Source organism: Vicugna pacos, chromosome 17 (genome assembly GCF_048564905.1).
Source record: "Vicugna pacos chromosome 17, VicPac4, whole genome shotgun sequence".
Lineage (NCBI taxonomy): Eukaryota > Metazoa > Chordata > Mammalia > Artiodactyla > Camelidae > Vicugna > Vicugna pacos.
In genome coordinates this window covers 47,530,496-47,555,589 of record NC_133003.1, presented here as the reverse complement: position 1 = coordinate 47,555,589, position 25,094 = coordinate 47,530,496, and the positions used below count along the sequence as shown (strand labels likewise).

Sequence of the window (25,094 nt, the reverse complement as noted above, 5' to 3'; positions counted from 1 at the left end):
AGGATCTGCTATGAATATGTGCCAGGAATCTAGAACAGGCTAGAGAGATTTGAGCTACTGACCTGCATACATCTCCTCCAAACCTTTTTGTTTGTTTGTTTTATCTGCATTGTATACTGGTTACCTTGTCTCTCTCCTCTCTGTTTCATTTGTATCTCGATGATTTACAAGCTGGTTCTCAAGGAAATACACTTTAATTATCCTAATATGATATTTTCTTATTTATATTCTTCTTTCTCACCTGTCACCTCCATATTACGAGGGCAGTTCCAGGAGAGCAGGGACCCGATGGAGATTATCACTTGCTGTATCTCAGTGTTTAGATCAGTGGCTGATTCCCAGCTAGAGCTTATGAATATTTGTGAAGGACTCAATGAAAAAAATTGCCATAACACTGAACATGCACTATTCCCATTTCTCTCTCCTTAAACAAGATTATAGGCCTATTATTAATTATAGCATTGCTTAGAAATAGCATTGTGGTTTAAGGCAATATTTTATTTCTTGGCATTTTCTCCTGTGTCCCTGCCATAACTTTGTGACATGTGTGGAACACTCCAGGTAATCAAGGAAGACTAAAGTAGGGCGTATCTAAATGGGAGTCAGAAATATTCTAGTTCAGCTCTTCATAGCTTTGATTTTTTTTTAATAAAAATACTTTGTTTCAGTCTTGAGTAAAAATGCATGAAATAACCAACATTTTAATGCCAGGTCCAGAGCCCTTTTTGTCTTTTCTTACACATCCCACAGATTTAATTTGGTAACCAAGCTGCTCTATAGACATTTGAGAATCATCACCAATAGTCAGGGCCATTTGAGTCAGCTTTGAAAATGCACCCGTCATTATACTCGCTCCCTAATGTTAACGATTATGTCAGAGATGAAAATACGCTGGCCCGTGATCCTTGCTGGCTATACGGAGAGGATGCCTAGGACAGCCTACTCCCAGAGAAGCAGAGCACTTTGCAGGGCAAAGGGTTGAATGTGATTTGGACGTTCTTTGCTCTGAGGACTTGTTGGGGGCTAGAAACAATGACTGGGAGTCCTTGTTAATGTGGCAACAGGAGAGAGGACAATGCCGGGGATCCCTTGGCTCATGAGACAATGCAGAGAAACTAAAATTTACAGAAGTCTTTTGGCTCAGGAGCTAGAGGAGTGCTGCCAAGACTGGAGACGTTCTGAGATCTCCCGTGAAGGCTGGGCAGCCAGCGGGGCCACTGTCGACCTTTCCTGGGCACAGTTCCTATCACCATCAAATTGAAAGCGGGGAAATGACACGCTGGGCCAGCAAACACTGAGGCCCTGCTTCCTATAAGTGGAGAATAAACAAAGATAGAAGATAAACGTAGATGAAGACTGCTTTCACAGGGGCAATGCACTTGCTAGCACTTTAGCCGAAGGCAAATTCTTATTAATTGTTCATGCAGATACAGAGAAGACAAGCCAAAAATGTAGATGTTGGCTGAACGTGTTCAATCTGGATCTAAAGAAAACAAGCCTGCTGATCACTGAACGGCTTTTTCCCTGTTTACAGTTGAAGGCAGAGAATTACACAGCGCAGTCAAAGACACAGGACTGTAGCAGCGTTGTTAGGGTTTGGATGATGTTGCACCCCAGTAGAACACAATATGGAACATCCACCAAAGAGGAAAAAAGAAAAGAAAAAAATTAGACAGGAGAGGAAAACTTACTTGCCCATATAGCTGATGCTCAGTGTTCTATTTATAGTTTATTTTGAGGTATTTCATTGCTTTGTTCAGAAACTCTAATGCAGTGAAATGCATTTCTTTTTTCACTGCCTTAGGAATGTGCAGCCACAATCTTGTGGTTGCTTCCTCTACGTTGGTGAACATATCTTGGCTCCTCTTTGTATCAATGCACAAGACAGTATGACAGCAGACAGAAGCCACATCATTTCTAAAGAGCCAAATGAAAATCCTCATTTTCTACTTGGGTAGAATGGAGTTTGGCATGAAGAGTTACTTCTCTATCACATTTCAATAGTATTTTCATCGATAATAGCATTTTTCCTCCACTTCGTTTTTGAGATCATCATTTTTTGCAGATTCGGGATGCTGTTTTGTGTCTAATTTAATAACTCTGTGTATGCCTATATATTCATGAAAAAATCTTCTGTTTCAAGCATTTATAAAATGTTTTAGATACTTAGTAATTTCCAAAAATATCTTGAACCTAGGGATAGTAACCATGGAGTTGCTCACATGTCTATATGGTGTCTACAGCTTAGGAAGACAGGACCTCAGTAGAGACACTGTGATTTGTTGCTTTGCTTTGATTCTCGCCCAAATCTTACACTTCACCTGTCCATAAAGTCATCTGAATGAGCCTTCTAACTCCCTGTTACCATTTAAATCCTCAGATGCTGTCAAGATTTTCAGAATAAAATACGAATTCCTTAGTGTAACTTTCAAGACCCTTCACCATCCAACTCTGGCCCACTTTTCAGCTATATTTGGTGCCAGGCCCTTCTGTGGTCTGTTATTTCCCCATCCATCCAGACATCCAACCATTTAAAAACCTGTTTAAGCATCCTGCCATATCCAGGCCAAAACCTAGGAGCTGGTGGTGCAAGGATGCATAATGGATTCCAGATAGAGACGAGTAAAGAGGCACAACAATGGTAGGGAGGTGTGGGATGCTGCAGAAGAACAGAAGGAGCCCCTAACCAGACTTGGCTGGGGTGACATGTTTGCAATGGCTTCCAAGGAAAAGTAATGTCTAAATAGAGATCCAAAAGATAGAAAGGCGTCAATCAGGCAAACAGTGCAGTGACAGCAACTCTAGGAGACAGGATTTTCCCAATGTCTATAAACGGGACACTTTGAAAGAGCTGGGAGAATTTTAGGATGTCTACCAGGATGGACTGGGCTGCAGATGAGTTACTTGCACCCAACATGCCCTGTTCCTTTACACGTCTGTTTCCACCTCCTGGGTTGGGACTAGAGGGGCTTCTTCTCACTATCTGATGAGCTCCGATTCATCACCTCCTGTTTCATCTCCTTTCAGGAGTGTTCCGCAAGCACAGCGCCACCACCCTAGAGAAACCTGCATATTACCTCATCACAAGCCATCTAGTCTGTACTGTGCTTTCAGTGCTTCTCATGTTCCACAGTCATCAGCTATTTTCTGATACCTTTACTCAGCTCTGAGGCGAAAGGAGTGGAAATAGTTAAAATGTCTTTTATTCTTGCAGCTCACCTGCAGATGTATTGGTCTGGGTTGTAAGACAGGCACTCTCCTCTGGACAAGCAGAGGGAATGAAATTAATTCAAAGCCTCCCAATGAACACATGGGTGATTCATGGGATCTTTATCTCCCCGAGATAACAGAGAAAGGGAACAGTGACAGAACCACAACCTGGCTTGTTTAAAAGGTCCACAAAGACCATGCGGCCTGCTGGGGAGAATAATTAATTCGACCGGCATAGAGACAGAATAGAAAGAAATGCAAATATTGATTCTTTTTTGAGTGACAAGATAGCATTCTTTTTAACGTGCCACACGTTTTAGGGAATCTTTGGAGACCTGGCCCCATCAGAAAAGGAACACAAAGCTGGACACCAGAGGGGGAGTGCCTTTTCTTTACAGTTTCTTCTTTTAGAAATAACTTTTTTCTTCAAATTAAAGGAGAACATAAATTGTAATTAGCAACTTTTGTTAGATCAGAAGGATGCCAATAAACGCCCTCTCCTCCTTCTACCTCTCAAAGAACCTTCATAGCAGCAAGGAAGGCAAAGGAGAAGAAAAGGGGTAGCCATTCTGGAAGGTAAGCGAAAGAGAGAAAGAAAGCAAGAACAAAAGAGACCCAGGAAGGCAAGGCGACGCTGGCACCTGTGAGAGGTGTTATGCTACATAACCTTAGGGGCTGGAAGAGACCCCGAGAGGTGATAGGAGGAGAGAATCCCTGTACCTACTCTGCTATGGAAGTGATGCATAAATTACAAAAGGAAAATCCTCTCTCCGAAGGTGCAGCTCACTTAACACACGCTTGGATTATGTTACTATTTCACCTCTTATTAATGGTAGTTATCTTTTCTCAGGTAATAAAACAAAGGATATATGCCAATTGTGAAATTATTGTGAAAATGACACGATCTGTTCAAAAGACGAATATCAACTAAAAGAACAGTCTAGATATGCGGCCCTATTTGTATTTCATGGCCGCAAGTTAGAAACTATCCTGCATAAATTATGTAAAAACACCAAACCCTCAAAAAGACTCATGCTCCAGACATCCGACAACGCACCAACCACGATCGTGACATGTCCCACCACTGACAAAACTCGTACCTTCCACAGTCGCTCGCTTGGGCTGAATGGTGATGGCTCCTTCTGCAATATCTTCATGCTGGTGCAGTGGGTTTATTTTGGATCCCCAGCTGTCTGATCCCACCCAGAGAAAATGGCCCACTTGGTCAGCTCTTTTGGCTGCTGCAAGGATCTGCCTGTGGAAAGGAACACAAAAGGGTATATTAATGATAAAGAGCAACTGTTGAACAGATACATATTAGGAGTCAAGCCAAAGAAAAGCAAGCTACTCTTTCTCCAAAAGTAAGCAATTGATAGTAAGCCAAAGGATTTATATCCTTAATATATAAAGAGATTTTGTAAACCAGTAAGACAAGTCAGTAAAGCAGCTTGAGGAATATAGGCCAAGTATTAAAAGTCAAAAGATAAAAGGAGAATTATAAATAACTAATAAGGTGGTCATTCACATACATTAAAAAGGAGGAAAATGTGAGTTAGAATAAGCTATTAAATTTACTTATTATATCGGTCACTGTGTTTGTTTTGCTTTATTTTGTCTTACGAGTTTTGGCATGGGTTGGCAAAAATGAGCTTTCTCATCCACTGATACATATCATTTTTTGAAAGCAATATATCAGCCTAAATGAAGTGTCACCCAATCAAGTATGTCACAAAATTAAGGTTTCTGGGGAAAAAAGGAGAATGAAGCTTTAAGAAAAAAATTGGGACACCTGGAGAGAATTAAGAAGCAGAATATTATCAACCTTTCAAGAGATGGGAAAAAAAAAGATAATGGATAATGGAGTAATGCCTCCCAAATTTTGAGGAAAAATTATTTGTATATCTAGAATTCTAGCATTCTAATATTCAAAATACACAGAATATCTAACAAATAGACTTGACATAAAAATACCCAGTGGCTTGTACAGATTTTTCTATCCAAGCTCAGAATCTCAAATTCCCTGCAAGTTACACATTCCGTAGCTCATTAGTCACCATAGATACTTGATATAAATCATTTATGTGCCAGGTATGATGTATTTAAAAATAAATGTGAGGCTCCACCTTACATTTCCAACTAGTAATTAGGTGTGGGGGCAAAATAATATTTTCAGGCATGAAACACAAAATGATGTTTTTTCTTTAGTTTATCCTTTCTTAGAAAATTATTGGAGGGTGTGCTCCAGCAAAAAAAGAAAATAAACCATGAATAAAAATTAAAGAGAAAGAGAGAGAGAAAGAAAAAGAAAATCTTAAAATGACAGAGACAAGTCTAGTTTAGGACAGAAAGATGGAAATTTCAGGAGGGAGGTGTCAGAAAAAATTATGGCCTACACAGATTATTTTATATATATAAACAAATGGGAAAATGATAGACTTAGGACATTAGTAATAAAATATTAAAGATAACTATTCAAGTAAAATTTTTGTCACATTAACTCCATGAAAAACAAAAAAGTTTCCCCCCCCAAATCATATCATATCACAGAAAAAATACTTGATGCTGTAGTACATAATATTTACATGATCATAATAATGTAAACTCTGATTTTAGGTAAATGAAAATCTGATAGAATAATGCTGGGAAGATAAAGGAGGTACAGATGAGCCAAATTTGACCTAACATAGGAGGAATTAATAGATAATACTTTAAATTAAATTCCCAACCTGCAGTACAGGTACATCATGCAGAAAAGAGCAGAAGCATTAACTTAAAGAATTAAAATAATCACTCAAGGAGAACAGAGCCAGAGAGTATGGAGGGCTGGGGTAGGAGACCAATGAGTTGCAGCAATGTGTTTTAGTCTTCTTTTGTTTTTTTAAAAAAGTATGTGCATTTATTATTCTCATAAAAATAAAACACAATCAATTATTTCTACTCTTGGCTTAGGGATAGCATTTCTACTAATCTATCCAAAGGCTATGAAAAGTGATGCTGTCAATCTTGTATGTTCATTACTAGAGACACCTGAATGCAGAGCAATAGGGAACTGGTGAAAGAAATGAGAGTGCATACAAAGGATGGATTAGAGAGCAACTATAAATATACTTAGTTTGATTTCCACAAGGTACTGTTAAGAAACAAAAGTCAAAAAAAACCCTGCAAAAGATGATTCAATTCTTACATAATAAAAGCTGGCCTTGTATTTATGAATATATGCATAGCTAAAAGTATAGGATTCTATGAGAGTACAGAAAAATAAGGATAATACACAGCGCTACTAACAATTCATTGAGAAACTGCTGATAAGATTTGAAAAGGATGGAAAGAAGCCATGGTTATCTCTGGTGCTGGGATAGCATGTTTTAAAGGGAATTACTTACAATCATTGTTTGTGATTATTCTCTCTAACTTTTCATTTTTCTAGATAATCAGGGGGCAGAGTAAACATAAGGATTCCTTTTATTGAAATGTAACACGAACAAAACTGTTTCCGTATTTTCCAAAGGATCACAATAGTCAGGTATTACTTTTATACTTAGAATAAAGTGTTTCAGGAAAAGAATCTGCTCTTGTCTAAAATTCAAATTATCAGTATCCATGACTGATTTCGCACTTATCTTAGCTTCAAAATCTAGATATTAATGTCTTCTCACTGCCAGTCTCCAGCAAAGTATCTGAAGTTAATGTTCTAAGAATCTCAAAATTTCCCATCTACAGTGTTAATCTTGTGAAAAAAGAAATAACATAACATTGTGGGTTATCAGAACTCTTCAGACATCAGTGTGCTTAAGATGATGTTTTGGAAGAAACTTATATATGCACTTGACTTTCAATGCTGTGCTCAAAAACTATTACTGTTATCAGTTCTGTGAGTCACACACAGTACCCAACAATATTCAACACACAAACTCTCGTGCAGAAAATAATAAGCATAGCTATTGAGTGGAGTATATGCATATCTACATCCCAAATCAAAACCTCACACTACCTGCATGTGAGAGGTATTACAACCAATTAGTCACCATAGCGATTTACAAAATCTTTTATGTGCCATGTACAATGTATTTTTCAATAAACATGGGGCCACAGCTTATCAATGTATTACATATTCAAAATGTGCAAAATATGTCTGAAAAAATTTTAAGACGTTTAAGAAAGGTATGAATTGAAAAAACCTGGAGCAAAAAGACAAGAGTAATATTTAAAAAATAAAATCCCTTAAATACCTAAACCACAAAGTGTGGAAGAAAATGCCCTAAGAGCAACAGAATCAGCATTTTGTAAGGAGAGAAATGATAGACTTAAGGGGTGATCAGAAACAATTTCACGGAGAAGGGAATTTCTGAAACAGACACAATTTCAACAGGAAGAGAAGGAGAGAAGAAACATGAACAAAGGCCATGATGGAGGAATGATTAGGACGTTTTGGAGGACCAAATTCATGCATTTCAGGTGGAAAACTGAGTGAGCAGATGTGAGGTCTAAATGCTAAAATAGGACCATATTTTAAATCACCGTGGAGTTCAGAGAGAGAAGCCTGTATTAAAATTATTAAATAGTGGCCAGCAGACTAGGCATTTCATTCATTCATTCAGTGACATTCACTGAGCCTCTACCATGCACTGAGCACTATGATAAGGACCAAGGATAGGGAAGGAAGTAAAAAGGGGGCATCATCTCTGTCTTAATGATGCTTACAGACTAGTGGAGAATACAGACACTAATTAAATGATCAAAGGATGTAAAATTACATCAGGGACATAAACTATGAAATTGAGTTATTATGAAGGACTTGCCAAAGCTACATTGTTGAGAGAAATCTTCCCCTAGAAGCAACATTAGAGATGGCACTGGGGTGATGGAACGGGGAAGGAAAGTGTTCCAGGTAGGTGGGAAAATGATGTACAAAGACCTTGGATGGAGGAAATACATATGGCTCCTCACCTGCAGTACACAAACCATGAAGGAGCATGGAATGAAATAAGGCTAGAATGGTAGGACAAGTCCAGATCAACCCAGAAAGAGCTCAAAAGGATTTTCATTTTATATGGGAGAACTGAGGTCTCAAAGAGTGGGGAAGCAAGGTTTTGGGAGAGATTCGTCCAAAACCTAAGTGACAAAAACCCTCAGGTGTCATAACTTCAGATTTAATACTCTTCCCATTTAACAGTCCTAACTAGGGAGATGGATGGATTCAGACACATCATGTAGGATGCACATGGAGGGGAGAGACACGAGACTGGGAGGCTGGTGACGATGGCCATGCAACCAACCCAAGTGGGCATAATAAAGGGCTGGACCCTTCATCTTTACCCTGAATAGAAGATACTGACCCACAAGTTAAATAATATATTGTTTTGAACTATAAGACAAAGATTTAAAAAATCTATACAGCTCTTTCACATCAACGAGGTGTCAACTGGCCCCACCTCTTTGGAAGACAATATTCATACTTAAGAAGGGACACATCTTTGTTCTGGAAACTTCTTTTCTAGGAATTTATGTTTTAAATACTTATATAAAGTAATTTATTTGTATGCTATTCTATATTTGCAATATGTGAACATTATATATCCCTACATTGTAAAATACATGTATATTAATATTATATATCTGGGCACACAGATTTATGGAAAAGAAATTTTTTGCAACATTTTTTATAATTGCAAAAGTCTGTAATCATACTTAAATGTCAGCCAGTAAGGGAGCAGTTAGATAATTTACAGCACATATATAAAATGAAATTCTGCATGGCTGTTGAAAAGATTTGAATAGATCTACAGGCTCTGACATTCAGAGACTTCCCTGATAAAATAGTAAGTGAAAGTGAGCAGGGGGTAGAACAAGATAATACACAGTGTTCTACCATTTGTGTAAAAATATACAGACGCTCTCTAGAAAAATACACAAGAAACTGGTTATTAGTTATTATATCTGGAGAGGAGAACTTGTTAGCAAGGGGACAGGATGAATGCAAATTTTTTTCATCTAGTTTTTTTTAACAACATATTTTTTTAAATCAAGCATAATGACTATTCTAAACAAATAATATTAAGAGTTCTGGACCAAGGTGGCAGTGGTCAGAAAAGGATGCAGGGCATATTTGTGTTCTAGAAACATTTCAAAAGTTAGCTCTACATGGCTGGGCCAAGAATGCAAGGAGTGAGCTAAAAAGGATCCTCAAGATTACAATCAGATTTTTGACTCCAAGGAGGATCAAGGTAAGGAAAGAAAGAAGAAAAAGTGGATTGGAGAATGTAGAGAAATGACAAGCTTGGTTTTGAATTGGTTTTGAACATCCTGAGTTCAAAGCAAAAGTGATACAGCCAGAATTATAAGGCATTTTTCTTTTACATTAAGAAGAACCATTCTTTAGACAACAGTCTGTTACATTTGGATATATTTTTTTAATAAAAGAACCTTTGAAAGGTCTAGTGGTTTTCATTTTTTACAAGTAATTGAATACATTAATTTTGCTAATGGGGGGAAAGTACATGACAGCCACATGCTGCTGCTTCTAGGGTTTGCTCGAACTATTTCCGTTGTGGGGAAGGTATGCACAGACTTTGCCACTATCTAAGTATAGAGTTGATTCTGGGCTATCTTTTCCCTTTTCTCTGCCAGCATCCCAATCTTTCTGTCTCCTAAATCACAACGTGCATATTAACAAATTTCACCAGTCATCCTTACTTTATGTCCTCATCGTTGGCAAAAATCACGACGGCCCTGGAGTTGGGGGTGTCCAGGAGCTGTTTGATGATTCTATCAAAGTCAATGGTCCTGTCTTTGCGCTCTTGGGGGATTCTCACGGACTGGGCAATGCAGAGCCCACCTATTTAAGAAAAGAAAGCAGAGTGTCAATAAAGTTCCCATCAAGACACCAAATGGATCAGGGAAAGTAGCTGGGGAGGAGGAAGTTGTGAATTCTGAGTGCACAGCACTTCTTTGGTGATACTGCTGAACGAGGAAGGCTTAGGACGTTATGCTGAACCCTGAGATGTTCATACTTGGTGCACCTTCCATGGTACTGCACAGCCTCATTCTCTTTGTAATGAACTTGTAAATGGCCAGTTATACCCAGGAATACCTATGATACTGATTCTGGGGAGGCAAGTTTAGTTAGACAAACCTGGGTGAGAGGTCTTTAAAATGAATGCAATACACTACAAGAAACCCACAATCAGTCAACTACAATTAAAAAAAAAAATACTCAAACAGGTAAAGCTCATGTCAACTTCTGTCACTTTTCTGGTAATTGCATTCCCAGATTTTTTTCCCCTTTACACCTATCCCAACTTCTGAAGCTCACAGCCAATGGAATAAATCTAAAAATAAAACCACAACAAAGATCAACTATTATAAATCACAGTAATAAACTTTTATTGACCATGTGCCCAACCCACAAATATGTGTTTTATGTATGTTATTCGATCTTAAAAACCTTATAATGTAGTCAGCATTACTCATTTCATGTTAGAAGAGAAAGGATTAAATACATAAATAGATGTGTTTACACCAGACTTCTCAGAAATGTTAGTGTATTAAATGGCTTATGAATTTCAAGACAGGGAAATATGCAGCCGTTTACGAAGCAACAGATACAGTCTTCACTACCCCAACTCTTGCTTAGCAGAAGCTCCTGGATCTAGTATTGCATAAAACACACCTGAAGAAAGGCTAATGTAGGCAAAAGGGGTAGAGAGGGTATTTGTAAGAAAGGCCCCAATGGACAGAAGACCTGGGCCAGAGACAAGAGGAAAACTGTTCTATTTGTAATGTGGAGGTACCCGTAATCAACAAGCTAACACTCAGAGCATGGACAGTGGGCTGGGCGCTACCAGTCCTCCACAAACATAGAAAAGTACAAACTCTAATCCAAAGGTGACCCTCGATTACATTTTAATCTCAATTGGTGCCAGCTCTCTATAAATGGCTCTCAGCCTTCAGTGTGCTTGAAATCATCAATGGTCATAGGTATAAAGCAAAAAAATCCAGCAACACTCCCAACAAACATGACCTAATTCAAATTTATAGAACCACCCCCAGGACAACAGAATAGTACACATTCTTTTTGAGTGAAAATGAAACATTCATTAAGCTAGACCATATTCTGGGTCATAAAAGAGAAAACAACACCTAAATTAAAAAGAGCATTATGCTCTCAGACCATAACACAATCAAACTAGAAATCAATAACAGAAAGTTAACAGGAACAGCTCCAAGTGTTTGGGAATTAAACAGCACACTTCTAAATAACCCATGGGTCAAAGAGGAAGTGTCAAGGGAAATTTAAAAATATTTCTAACTAAATGAAAATGGAATTGCAACATCTCTGAATATATAGCTAAACTGATGTTTACAGGGAAATAGGTATCATTAACTGCTTATGTTAGAAAAGAAGAAACTTCCAGAGTCAGCAACTTAAGTGCCTACTTACAGAAATAAGAGGAAGAAGAGTTAAGTAAATTTCCCCACCAAAAAAGGCAGAAGGAAAGGTGTGATAACACTTAGAACAAAAGTCAGTGAAACTGAAAGCAGAAAAATAACAGACTAAACCAATGAAATCAAAGCCTGCTTCTTTGAAAAGAGCAATAAAACTGATAAATCCCCAGCCAATGCTGGCCAAAAAGAAAGGTCACAAATGACCATGTCAAGAATAAAAGAGAGGTTAACCTTACTGATTCACGGACAGTAAAAGGTAATAAATGAAAATTATTAAAATCTTTATGCCAATAAATTCAACAACTTCAATGAAATGGACAAACTCCTTGAAAGATACAAATTATCAAAACTGAAGGAAGAATAGATAATCTGAATAGTCCTATATGGATTGAAGATACCAAATTCACAGTGTAAAAAACAAACAAACAAACAAACAAAAGTCTTCCAAACAAAGAATCAGGCTCAGATGTTTGACTGATAAATTTTATCAAACAGTTAAGGAAGAATTAAATCATAATCTGTAAAAGCTCTTCCAAAACATCAAAGAAGAGAGAAAATAATTCATTTTACATAATCAGTATTACCCTAATACCCAAATGAGATGAATAATTACAAAAAAAGACCAACACCATTTATGAATATACTTGGAAAAACTCCTTAAAAATTTACTAACAAAACAAACCCAGCAATACACAGAAAATGAATAATATATCACAACCAAATGGATTTCACCCAAGGAATGCAAAACTGATTCATTATTTAAAAACCAATCATTGTAATTCACATATTAGCAGACTTAATATGAAAAAGCAGATAATCATCTTAATACATGCAGAAAAAGCACTTCACAAAATTCAATATACAATTATGATGAAAACCGTAAACCAGGATTAGAAGAGACCTTCCTCAGCCTAAGAATAGGCGTCTACAAAAAGCCTACAACGAGCAACATACTTAACAGTAAAAATGACATTATAATTTTGTCCTCTTTTAAAACTCCTATTTAGCACTGTACTAGATGTCCTTGTCAGAGCAAAAAGGAAAGAGAAAGAAACAAAAGTTAGTTAAGCAATACCTCCAAAAATGTAGTATTTATGCATAAATCTAACAAAACATGTTTATTATCTTTATTTCAAAAACTATAAAACATGGCTGAAAGGAAATTTTTTAAATTAAATAAATTCTCCCCTATTTTACCTATAGATTCAATGCAATCTCAATAAAAAAATCTCAGGAAGCTTTTTAAAAATATATATATATGTTTTAAAAAAAAAAATATATATATATATATGTATATGTATATACACACCAACAACTAATTCTAACATTTCTACAGAAAGGCAAAGGAACTAAAAGAGTCAAAAGAACTCTGAAAAACAAGAACAAAATTGGAGAAGTCACACTACCCAAGTTCAATACTTACTATTAAGCTGCGTCATCAAAACAGTGTGGGACTGGTAAAAGGATAGACGTTTAGATCAATAAAACAGAAACAAGGTCCAGAAATAGACTGATACAAATATAGTCAACTAATTGTTGACAGAGGGGCAAAGACAATCAATAGAGAAAGCATGGTCTTTTCAACAAACGATGCTGAAACAACTGGACATCAAATTGCAGAAATAATGAATTTTGACATATACCTCATACAAAAATTATATACAAAAATCTGTACAAAAATTCATTCCAAATGAATGATAAATGTAAGTAGAAAATGTGAAACTAGAAAAACTTTAAAAGAAAATGGGAAATCTGCATGACCTAAGATTTGGCAATAAGCTTTTAGATACGACAACAAAAACACAAGCCATAAAGAAAAAAATGATGAGATTTTATGAAAATTTAAAACTTCTGTTCTATGAAAGAATTAAAGACATGAAAACACAAGCTAGAAACTAGGAGAAAATCATATATCTAGTAAAGGACTTACATCCAGAATATGAAGAACTCTTAATTAAACTCAGCAATTAAAAAAAAAAACACTCAAAATGAGCAAAACTTCTGAGTAGATACATGTGTAAAAAAGATGTAGAGATGGCAGATAGGCAATAAAACTGTTCAATGTCAGTCATTAGGGAAATGCTAACTATGACCGCAATAATATATTACTACATACGTATTAAAATAGCTTAAAAATAAAACCTAACAATACTAAATGCTGAAGATGATGCAGAGCAACAGAAATGCTCGCTCATTGCTGGTGGGAATGACCACTTTGGAAAACACTTTGGCATTTTCCAAATATTAAATACAGAGTTAACATACCAAGCAGCAGTTCCAATCTTAGGTGTTTATCCAAGTGATGTGAAAAATTACATTCACACAAATGTGCTCACAAATGTCTACAGAAACTTCATTCAAGATCACTAAAACTGGAAACAATGAAGACATGTGTCAACAGGTGAGTGGATAAACAAACTGTGGTCCATTGATGCAACAGGATAAATACTCAGCAACAAAAAGGAGCTACTGATTCATAGAAGAACATAAATGAACCTTAAATGAATATTGCTAAGTGAAAAAGTCAAGCCCCAAAGACTACATATTGTGTATTTCTATTCATTTGACATTCTAGAAAAAGCAAAACCATCAGGGTGGAAAGGAGATTGGTGGGTGCCAGGCATTAGGAGAGAGAACAAGGGTTGTCTATGCAAGGATGTTTTGGGGTGGTAGAAACGTTCTGTATGGTACTGTAATGAAAGATACATGACTCCATGCTCTTGTTAAAACATTAACAACAACACATCCCAATAGCTGGACTTTACTGCATGCAAATTTTTAAAAAGACCAACCAGGATATCAGGGGATGCCACAATGGAAGGCGGGTTGTGACAAACGAACTGAACCACATTACAAATGTATAAGAGAATTTTACTGAAAGGAGTGAGTAGAAAAGGAGTTGGCCTAAGTAACTTAAAAATAGCATATGACTGGAAACTAAGAATGAAGACAAGGAGAATCATATAGAAAATGGTAGTCTGATTTGTACATTTTTCACAGGGATACAAGTTAGCAATACTAGAACTGCTTTCCACATTCAATCTGAATAAAACAATAAATAAATTGTAGGTAAGGAGAGCCAGGTTTCTCACTGTTAGAATTTATACACAAACAATAGAGTATGGCTATAATGAACCATGTAGTATGAGTTAGAGTCAGATATATCAGTGTAAACTCAGGTTTCAGAGTGAGAGAGATGCTTGCATATGGAGGCTGGCACATGTATCCTAAAACTATCCACTGAGAGAGCCTAGAAGTCATGACACTTCTGAGCAATAAGCACACCTAGATGGTGACTTTGAAACACCTTCTTTCAACAGAAAGAACCAAGTCTCTGCGGAGAAATGGCTGATTCTAAAGCTGGGGCAGGAGACCTACAAGAAGAACCTGGATCAACTTGTAATGTCAGGAAGTAAGAAGTTCACAAAGGAAAAAACAAAACAAAACAAAACAAAACAAAATAATGGGGGTGGAGGAGGGAAGACATGAGAACTGATCTAAAAGAGCATCCAATGGACAAAGCTAGAATAATACTAACAACAAAATCATGATGGTACTGAATGATTATCCATGGAATACATCAGACACTCATGAATCTGTACTGGTAAAAATAAATAGCCAAATCAATCAATACAGATAGGAAAGATGGAATGCAAATTCCTCACAGAACAATACCATCTAATAAATACAGAAGATATGATGGAGATGGAATAGCAACATTAGAACATTATAGGAAAAATTGTTGCATGGAAGGTCCACTGATGCATGCTAAAATTAGTATGGGAAACTATAAGTAGACACTGAACATTTACATAGCTTAAAAGTATCTCCTCCCAAATATTTACTAGTTATTCAGGTGGTTTAAACATATGCCTAAACTTCTTTGATACTCTTCCTTTGAAGAGGTGGAGATTAGTTTTTTGGCCCTTGAGTGTAGTCTGGATGTAGACTCCCTCCTAAAGAATGTGAAAAAGGCAAAAGAGTAACAGTGGAGACACCCAGCAAACACTACTTGAACTGGACCGCTAAGCTAACACCACCAGTACTAAGTCATGTGGATTTAATGTGCCCCTGATACGATGTGATGATAAAGGTGCCCCATCTGTATTTCATTCTTCCCCAGAACTTAAAACTTTCATCTTCGTCTAATCATGAGAAAATATCACAGATATCCAAACTGAAGGACATTCTACAAAATATCTTATTTGTATTCTTCAAAACTGTCAAGGTCATGAAATAAAAGACTGAGAAACTGAGGACTGGATCCTGAGATGGAAAAAGGACATTCATGGAAAAATTAGTGAAATCTGAATAAAGTCTATAGTTAATAGTATTTTTACATAGTTAATTCCTCTTTTTTGATAAATATACACTAGTTATTTAAAGTACTAATATTTGGGGGAGCTGGGAGAGGGTATATGGGAATTCTACCTTTGTAACTTTTCTGTAAACACAAATTTATTTCAAAATAAAGTTTAAATTGATGTGTATGTATGTATATGCATCTATCTATCTATCTATCTATCTATCTATCTATCTATCTATCTAATCTACCTATATGTACCTACCTGTCCAGGTCTTATCTCTAATAAATTCTTATTTAGTAAATGGAGGAGCAGAACTGGGAATCTGAATTTTTAACAAGAACTTTTGGTCAGGGATGCTCACGCATTAGTTCACCTGGAGGACTTGTTTGAAAACACAAATTTCTGGTTCCAACCTCCAGACGTTCTCATTCAGTAGGTTTTGGTATCACCTGTGAATGTGCATTTTTAACAAGTTCCCAGGTAATGCTGATTCTTCTGGTCAGGGGACTACATTTTGAGATCACTGCTCTAGGTGATACTAATGCAGGTGGTCAGGGGATCAGATTTTGAGAAATATTCACTTGGGCATCTCTGAGTTGGTTGTAGCCAATTTAGGACGAAGTAGAATTTATACATGGATAGTCTAGCCAAAATTTTTTAGGAAGCTCTTAGGATTGTGAGATAGAGAGAAGTAAGGAGGAGATGGACCATTATGCTTTGATACAAGGTTTACAGTGATGCAGAGAGACCAACAGGAGAAATATCCCCTGGTAGTGGCAACTACAGTCTCAATGCCATAATGCCTCCGAGCCTGGAAACATCATGGGGCACAGAGGGATGAAACCATCTGCAAACTGTTCTGGGGCTGCTGTGGAGAAGAAATGGCTACTTTACCACCTTCTCCACAGGAGAAGGGAAATAATTCTGGATGGAAACCCCACTTCCCATCAGGATTCAATTACAGCTGAGTGATTAAGCAAATTAGAGCAAACTCCATTTGGCGATATGATTAGTGGAGGGGCGGTCTGCACTTGCAGATTTAGGGCTCAGCCAAGCGCACACTGGGGGAACCGATGCATGGAGTTTTGTGATTGCAGAATTGAGATGCTCAGCTTCTCTTACGGAGAACTGCCCACAGGTGAGCAAAATCGAACAGCGCAACAGAAGAGAGAAACTGGCTATTAACGTGGTAATGGGAACGAACGTGTTCATAAAGCTAAAATGTAAAGAGGAAAGAAGACTGAAAAGCAGAGGATGAGAGATGAACATGCTGTTTTGATCTTCTACTCTTGGAAGGCTTGAGTGGTACCCGCTGGAAAGACAGTCACTTCATTTGCCTCAGGACCACAAGAGAACGCAGCAGATTTAAAAATGCATGTGTATTACACATAGATGACTTCAGCCAAGCGTTCAATTCAGACAAGCTTGTTACGCCAGCGATGTGTCACTGTGAGAAAATAATCCAGGTCTTATGAGTAGGCCAGCAAGAAATGAAGTGGTCCACACACCTGCACGCACACGCGCACACACACCTGGTATTCGGATATTGGCTAGCTTATTTCTCAGTAACGGTAACTCAGCACACCGAGCTCTCCTCTGACATGGAACCATTTTTTTCATCTAAGCCCTACTGGATGCAAACTTTCTATAGCTTGTGCTCTAGCTTAGTCCCTCACAGGGGATTCAGCTTGCTCTCTGTTACACGTCTGATGTCATATAGTCGTTACAGTAGATGAGCAACCTACCTCTGGGAAAACTCTGATTTAACATCAAGAGCTTAAGAATCTAACTTTTGAGGGGCACTGCATTTGTGAAAACAAATTGGAGTTTGACAGCACCAGTTGGTATTGCAGCTGCCAATGAATTCCCATTTATATGGGGCACAAACATGTAGGAAAAATTGGACAGTATCATCATAAACATTGCAAACAAAGTGTCATGTTTCAGGCAGGACAGCTTCATTCATAGCATGTCAGCTTTGACTGAAAAAGCCCACTGTCCACGGCCTGAGGACATACAAACAAACCAGAGGTAATGGAGAGAATTGCGGAGCCCCAGAAATCAATCTGCTTCTCAATTTGGAGCTGAAAACTGGTCAGTTTTCTGTCTGCCTGTGGTAGTGAGCAATCTGTAACTGCAAGAGAAACTCTAGGAGTCAGAGCACAGATTGTTTCCATTCAAAATACTTTTCTCTCCCAAATGATTATGGATTCTTTCCCATCTAAGAAGCAGAAGCAATAGGAAAGCACTGAAAGTTTGCAACTCAATCCTGCCAGCACTTGTAAGCAATACAGCTCCACTGATGACTTGCTCTATTACTTAGATACGCCAATTTGATTTAGCAAATATTTCTGTAGATGCTAATATGTTAAAGACTCTCTAGGATTTGTGTGTGTGTGAAGGAATATATGAAGACAGTATAAGAGCCTCAGAAATGACCTTGTCCAATTCTCCATTACAAATGGAGAAACTGAGGTCCAGAGAGTTATTAATCACAGTGGAAGGATTGGCATTGAGTTTTGTGTATATGTCAGAAACCACCCTAAGTGTTTTGTATCTATGAACACAGTCAATGGTCACATAACTCTAAGAGGCAGCTTTGCTAGCATTCCCATTTGAACAGGTGGAAACAGAAGGCATTTTGAAGAAACTCACCCCAAATCACAAAGTTAATAAGTGGCAGGGGAGTGCCAGGATTTTCATCTTTCAAAATATGCCTCACAAATCAAGGTGGGAGGGGGATAAATGTTACACAAGCAGAAAAAGATGAACATGACAAATCTTAGCAAAATCACCAAAGGCTTTATGGAAGAAATTTAGTCTCAGATGGGACCTTGCACACTGTGCAGGGGGTCAGCAGAAGGATATTTAATGGAAGGAGGACAGAGGTCCAACTGGAAAAGTCATGATGGAGAAGACTGTGCTATCCTCCTTTCCTCCTTGGCTAATGGGTCTCTAGTTTTGCTCAGAGTGGTGAGATGTCCAGCCCCAAGCAACAGCCTATCACTGACCACAGACCAAGAGATCAGTTCCCTTTCCAGTCTCTCAGCCTCTGTTCGAGGTAGAAATGACCATGATACCTGTGAAACAGGTAGGAGTTGCTGAGGAGAGTTCTGGAAAAAACTTGCTCTGTTTGGAAGAGAGAGAGAAAAAGAAAGAGACGGGCACACCTCTTCCGTCAGCCTTGTGGGTGCTATGTCTAGAGCTCTTACTGTCCTCTGGGCCCCATCCGGCCACAGGGAAAATGATGAAGACTGACACACACTAAAAATGGTAAACCAGGATGGAAAGAGTGAGAGTCCTGTGTGTTACGCATCATTGACCGGAAGCAGTAGTGCCAGCAGCCATATACCTCTGAACTTTCTGATATGTGAGAACACAAACGACGTTTTTATTTAACGACCAGCAGTTGGTTTTCTGTGATTTGCAGTTGAACACAATCCTAATTTAACCTTGCATTAAAAGCCCATTATAAAAGAAAGACAAAAGCCCTGACAGTGTAAAATATTCAAGGAAAAGTACACAGCAGAGCAAAGCCCAGGAACTGTGGTGGGAGTGGAGCATAGAGCAGGGATGCTGAGGAGAAGGACCGATCGCCACCTGCTTGGATTTGTGGGCAAGATAGTTGGATGGGAGAGGGAGACAAAGTGAAAAAGAGTAAGTAACCACATGGAAATGGGAAATGGTACCAATGTGGGCAAAGATTTTGGTGATGGAGGCAATTTGTTGGAAGCCTGGGGATTGGAAGTTCAGGGTTCTTGATTTTTCTTAGCCACTAACTGTCTGCATAATCTTCCACATACCCAATATCCTTTCTGGATCGAGAGGGAAGAGGAAGGAAAGGAGGAAGGCAGGAAATAAGAAGAGATGAACACTCAGAGAAAATGCTCAGCAGCCAGAATGTAGAGAGTATTCAGGGGATTTTGGAGAGATGAGCTTGCCTGCAGCAAAGTGTAATAAAAAGCAGCAGTTAAATGGATGGGGTTGGGTTGGACTGTACAAGACTTTATGAGACAAACCATCAGAAACTATATGCTTGGGTGAAAAACGTTCTCCTTTGTCCCTGCCAATGAGCACGATGTCTCTCATTGAGAGCAGAACTCATGTGCTGTCTGCACCTGCTGATAAAAGGTTAATCCATCATATCTTCCAGCCAAGAAATGTTGGGCCTCAAATCTCAGTTAAACATGTTCAGCAATTTCAGTGGCATCACTGTGCCTGAGAAGAATCTGCATCCTACTTTGGGAGACATGAAGGTTTAAAGCAATCTTAAACAGAGCCAGGAATATTCTGGCTGACTTGTTTTAGGACTTAAGGAATGAAACAACAGTACAACTCATTCACTTTAAAGATGGTGACAACGGTCTAGAAAGGGAAAATGGCCAGCCAACTCAGAATCAGAGCTGATGCTCTGAAATTAAGGTTTTTTAAATTATTATTTCTGATTTGATACTCTTTCAGCCGGTGATGTTACGCTCTGAGTTATTCTCTTTGTCAGTTTATGTTCACGCCTTCATGCCTTCATTCATTAAAAAGAAAATTTACTAAGCATCTGCCAGGTCTCAAGAACTCGTTTAGTTGCTAGGATAAAGAAATCAACATGAAAGACAAATATCTTATTCATTCTCATGGGGATACATACTAATGAGACATCTTTTCTTCTTAATTTTCTTTCAAAACTGAGATGGCCTCTGAGGATGCTTTGAGTTTAGTTTACAACCAAAATCTCAGTATGAAACACCAAGTTATTCTCAACAGCTGGTATCTTGGCAGGTCGTGAGCGGGTTAATCAAGAATGTGCTCTGATTCAGGAAGCCTTTGGAAGGCAAGCTGTTCCCTTCCCTGAACAAGAACTAAGAAGTTGGCTGATTCTTTACAGTCACTGGTTTTCCCTGTGGCTTGAGCAGCCTCGGTAGTCAGAATCAACTGTCACTTGTCTCCAAGCGGTGACTCTGTAAGGATGTCTCACTACGCATTCCCTGGACAATAAAAAGGAGGTCAACTCATAAATCTAAAATGTGACTGAAATTTCCAAACCACTGTTTGCATTCAGTCAAGTTCTCACTTGGATGAGTGTAGGGGAAATGGAGCAGGCCTATTTTATGATTCATTTTAAATACTGAAAATTAGAGGATAATAGGCTATCATGTCTGTGTGGGAATTAATCCAGAGAATTCAAATTCAGTGGGAGTTTAGGTCAGGTTTAGATCTATATATATCTTCTATATACGTGTGTGTGTGTGTGTGTGTGTGTGTGTGTGTGTGTGTAAACTATTTCATTATATTTCTCGGGTAGTGGTTCTAAAGATATGAATTTTCTAGTAATCTGTGTGTGCATTTCTTGCAGTGCTATATACTACAGTAATTTAAAAAATGCTCACACTATTAGTTTTCCTGAATAAGTTAATAAGTGATTTATGTCATTCTTCACTGGTTCTTTTGCTAAAATTATAGCTCTCCCCTATAATGACTCCTTTTATGGGTTCCAAAGACTTTTTAAAATTTCTCCATTCTTATTTGAACACCACCAAGTACTACAGGAGGTGGGGACAGGTGGAGGTACTAGTTCGTTTTGTAGATGAGGAGACAGAAACTTGGAAATTACATTGATTTTTCCAGCACTCCATCGCTAAAGACAGGACCTGGACAAAAAATGAGAACACCTGACCCTCAGCTCAGAGGTCTTCCTCTACCAGTTCTCAGGAATTCTGGTGAGATTTTCCCCACCTCCCACCCCAACTCTTTCCTCCATCACATTTCTCTTAATGAGTCAATAAAACAGAATAAATGAAATGCTTTGAACTCCTATGACCTTGTACGCTATCAAACTTTTCTAAATGGTGAACATTTTTGTTAACTCTTTTATAAAATATCTTTTCACTTAATAAATTAGTGCCAGACATTTTAATTCAATCTCTCCAAAAAACAAATCTCTCCCACTTTGTATATCCTTTGGGGATAAAAATGATTGCGTCTTTATCCTGTCCATAGGAAAGGGATGATCTGTACTCAGATCTCAAGGCTCATTCTGCATGGTTGATGGGATGTTTAAACACACACAATTCAGCTTTGTAAGAAATATATATATAAAGAAGGCATCACTTTCAAATGATTGACAGCATCCATTTGGACAGTTTGCCATACTGGATATCAAAATTACACTTACAAGACCACCTGTCATTGAAATCATGCCCTCTGCATCCTAAAAGATAAATTGAATTAAATTTTAGAATTTGGCTATTTTTCAGCATCTTTTTTTTTTCTCTGCAGCTCTCTTCCCATTGCCCCTGGATATCTCTACTAAGATATATCAGTACAAATAGTAGCAAAATATTATGCTCTTCAGACTGGAAAGAGTACACATATCAATAAAAGCCATTTTTAAGGAATTTGAGCAGTGATCATTGTTAAAGGAACCTTTAATCTTTGAACCTATTTATCAGTGTGTATGTCTCAAGCCAAAGAAGTGGACACAAATGAATCCTGCAGTTAATGCTTTAGAAATATGTTACCCTCACCATTTTAGAATTATGTCACCCTGACCATTTTTCGCAAGCTCAGGGGAAATTCTCCCCCACCCTCACTGAAGAGCGTAGTATTTAAAGCTTTACACTTAAAGGAGATAATGCTTCTTTAAGCACAAGAGATAAAGGAAGATGCTGGATCACGTCACAGTCTTGATCTACATGACTAAAGCAGGTAGCTCTGCATAGACACTTTCTGTGTCCGGGGAGATGACTAAACTTTCAACACTCAGGAGTAAAGAGTTCATTGGGTTTTCCAAGCATCTGGGATAGAATAAGACATTTAAAATGGATTCCCCGATCTTCCAATTTACTGATCTGCCCTTGGAGAAGTCCCGCTCACCCTCGTTCTGATTTCCTGAGAGCATTCCCACAAGAAGTCAAGCCACAAACTGGGCCATCAAGTTTGGGAAATCAACATTTCCTGAGTTCTTAGGTTACTTAAGAGTTTGAAGAATTCACTGCAGCCCATCTCTCCGGACAAGCGAGTGTATCATTCGCAAATCAGATATGGGCTTATTTTTACAGAATTCTTCTGAAAATCAACTGTATTCCCCTTCTTCCACATTTTCAACCATGCTGGTTCACATGGGGTGCGAGCCTTCTATCCAGGAATCGGGAAACAGAGTCTTCTACAAGAACCTCCCAAGTTTTACTCAAATTTGCACCTGGTAAAGCTGAAGTCCTGTTCTAAGGTGTTGTTAGTATTAAGCCAGGATGACATTTTTTTCTCAACATACTTGCAAATATACTTGCCTTTTGTGACATATTTATTTCTGCTGTGATATGATAATAGAAATGAAAGAGCTTTCATTCTTAAACCCACACTATTCAAAAGAGGAAAAAATAAATTGACACCTTTAAGGACCTCAATATAAATTTGATCAACCACTTTCAAGTTCGAAAAGAAGAACAGAAGAGACATGCATGCAGATGAACTCAAATCCTAGAAAGAGACCTGAACAACTAAATAAAGCATGGCCAAATTTTAATGCTTTATGTTTCAGGTCACACACAAAGAAAGAAAAAAGTAAGAGAGGGTAAGGCATCAATCATATTCACCTTTATCATTGTATATGCTAAGAGTTACTGAAATTGAATTAAAAAAATAAAAATTAATGAGAAAGCTAGGTTTCATGTATAAAAATAAAACCAATGCTTTTGAAGCAGCTGGGCCTGCAATTTGATTGCTTCTGATAAACAGAGTTTCCAGTTTATGTCAGAGCAACACTCCCAAGGACAGAATGTGAAAGAATGAAATTTTCTAGCCAGAGTATAAGTCAGCAATCACACAAAACTCAGGTTAATCAATTGTCGCAACAATGCCAAATTACATCTTGAAATGTGATTACACAAAATACAGTCTAATCAACCAGATGTTAAATGTTTAATGCAAAATATTAAGAAAATGCACGTAATCTTATAACAATGAATATGGGGTTTAATTTAGGTTGAACCAAGCAATCACCTTTGTGATTATGTGAGTTCTGAGCATCAAGCTAGCTTGGCAAACTTCCTTCCCTGGAGGGGAAGGTACACGTTTTGTGCCATTCAGATACCTTAATTAGAGACTAGGATCAGATCTGGATAGCTACCTTTTTGACAGTGTTGTGAATTAAAAGAATCAAATGAATGCATATGATCACCCACATCTAAAGAGATTTCCTATATTCATACACAGCATGGATTCAACTCATGTTACCTGCTAAAGAGACCATATAGACTTAAGCTCCAAATGCTGTATTCACACTAAAATCATCCTTGAGCTTCAGGAATTATCCCGAGATAAACGAGAAGAAAATTCCATAAAGAAAGATGTTAAGTAGAAGGGTGGGAATACATGAAAAAAAATTATAAAAATTTTTAAATGAAAAAGCGATGTACTATGTGAAAATTAAAGGCACCTAAAATTTCGGCAGCTGTAGAACACACACTCAGTCCTGCCCGGCCCTCTCGGGTACAGGAGTTAATATGGGTGTTGGGAATGTAGGCACACTGTCCCATGTAACGCTTTACCCTGAGTTCTGCTACTACCATATGTTTTTGGACCACCTCGCCTTACGGTTTATGACCGTGTGTTCTTGGAAGAGAAAGCACGCTAATCATCATGGAAGGTTTATTATGCACTAGACCCTATTTGATGCTCATGTATGACCTTCATTAGATAAAATAACACAAGAACACCACAGGCTGAATCAGAGGCATACTGCATGGGGGTGGCGCAAACAGTCAGGTAATAAGAGGAACATGATCTGTAGGGAATCTTAACAAGAAACAACTACAAGTTATCTGCTTGGTATTACAACCACAGCCTAGCAATTCTAGGCAATGGCAGGGGAAAAAATACTCCTCTTCAAAAACCTTGAGTTGCTCTAAGTCAGGGTTTAGCAAACTTTTCCTTGAAAGGACCAGATGGTAAAGATTTTGCAAGTCATGTTATATATGGCTACTCAACTCTGTTGTAGCATGAAAACAACCAATTCCCCCAGACAATATGTAAAACAAACAAACAAACAAAAGATCATTTAAGAAACTGTTTACAGAAATAGGCAGCTGAAAAAATATGGCCTGAAGGTCAAAGTTTCCTGACCCCTGGTCTAAATTCTAA

At 37.9% G+C, this 25,094-nt stretch overlaps 1 protein-coding gene across 5 annotated transcripts in view; it reads right to left on the bottom strand.

Annotated features, from left to right (window-relative positions):
- Positions 1 to 25,094, bottom strand: part of GRM7 (glutamate metabotropic receptor 7) — an 893,798-nt gene that overhangs the window by 367,731 nt on the left and 500,973 nt on the right. For all 5 annotated transcript variants that reach the window (XR_012060766.1, XR_012060764.1, XR_012060765.1 and 2 more), the window contains exons 3-4: positions 9,904 to 10,045; positions 4,311 to 4,465 (exon numbers count right to left, since the gene is read on the bottom strand). Coding sequence is in view for 2 of the 5 variants with exons in the window: in XM_006206843.4 (XP_006206905.1) it covers positions 4,311 to 4,465; positions 9,904 to 10,045 (297 nt within the window). In the remaining 3 variants the exon portion in view is untranslated. The remainder of the gene's footprint in view (positions 1 to 4,310; positions 4,466 to 9,903; positions 10,046 to 25,094) is intronic.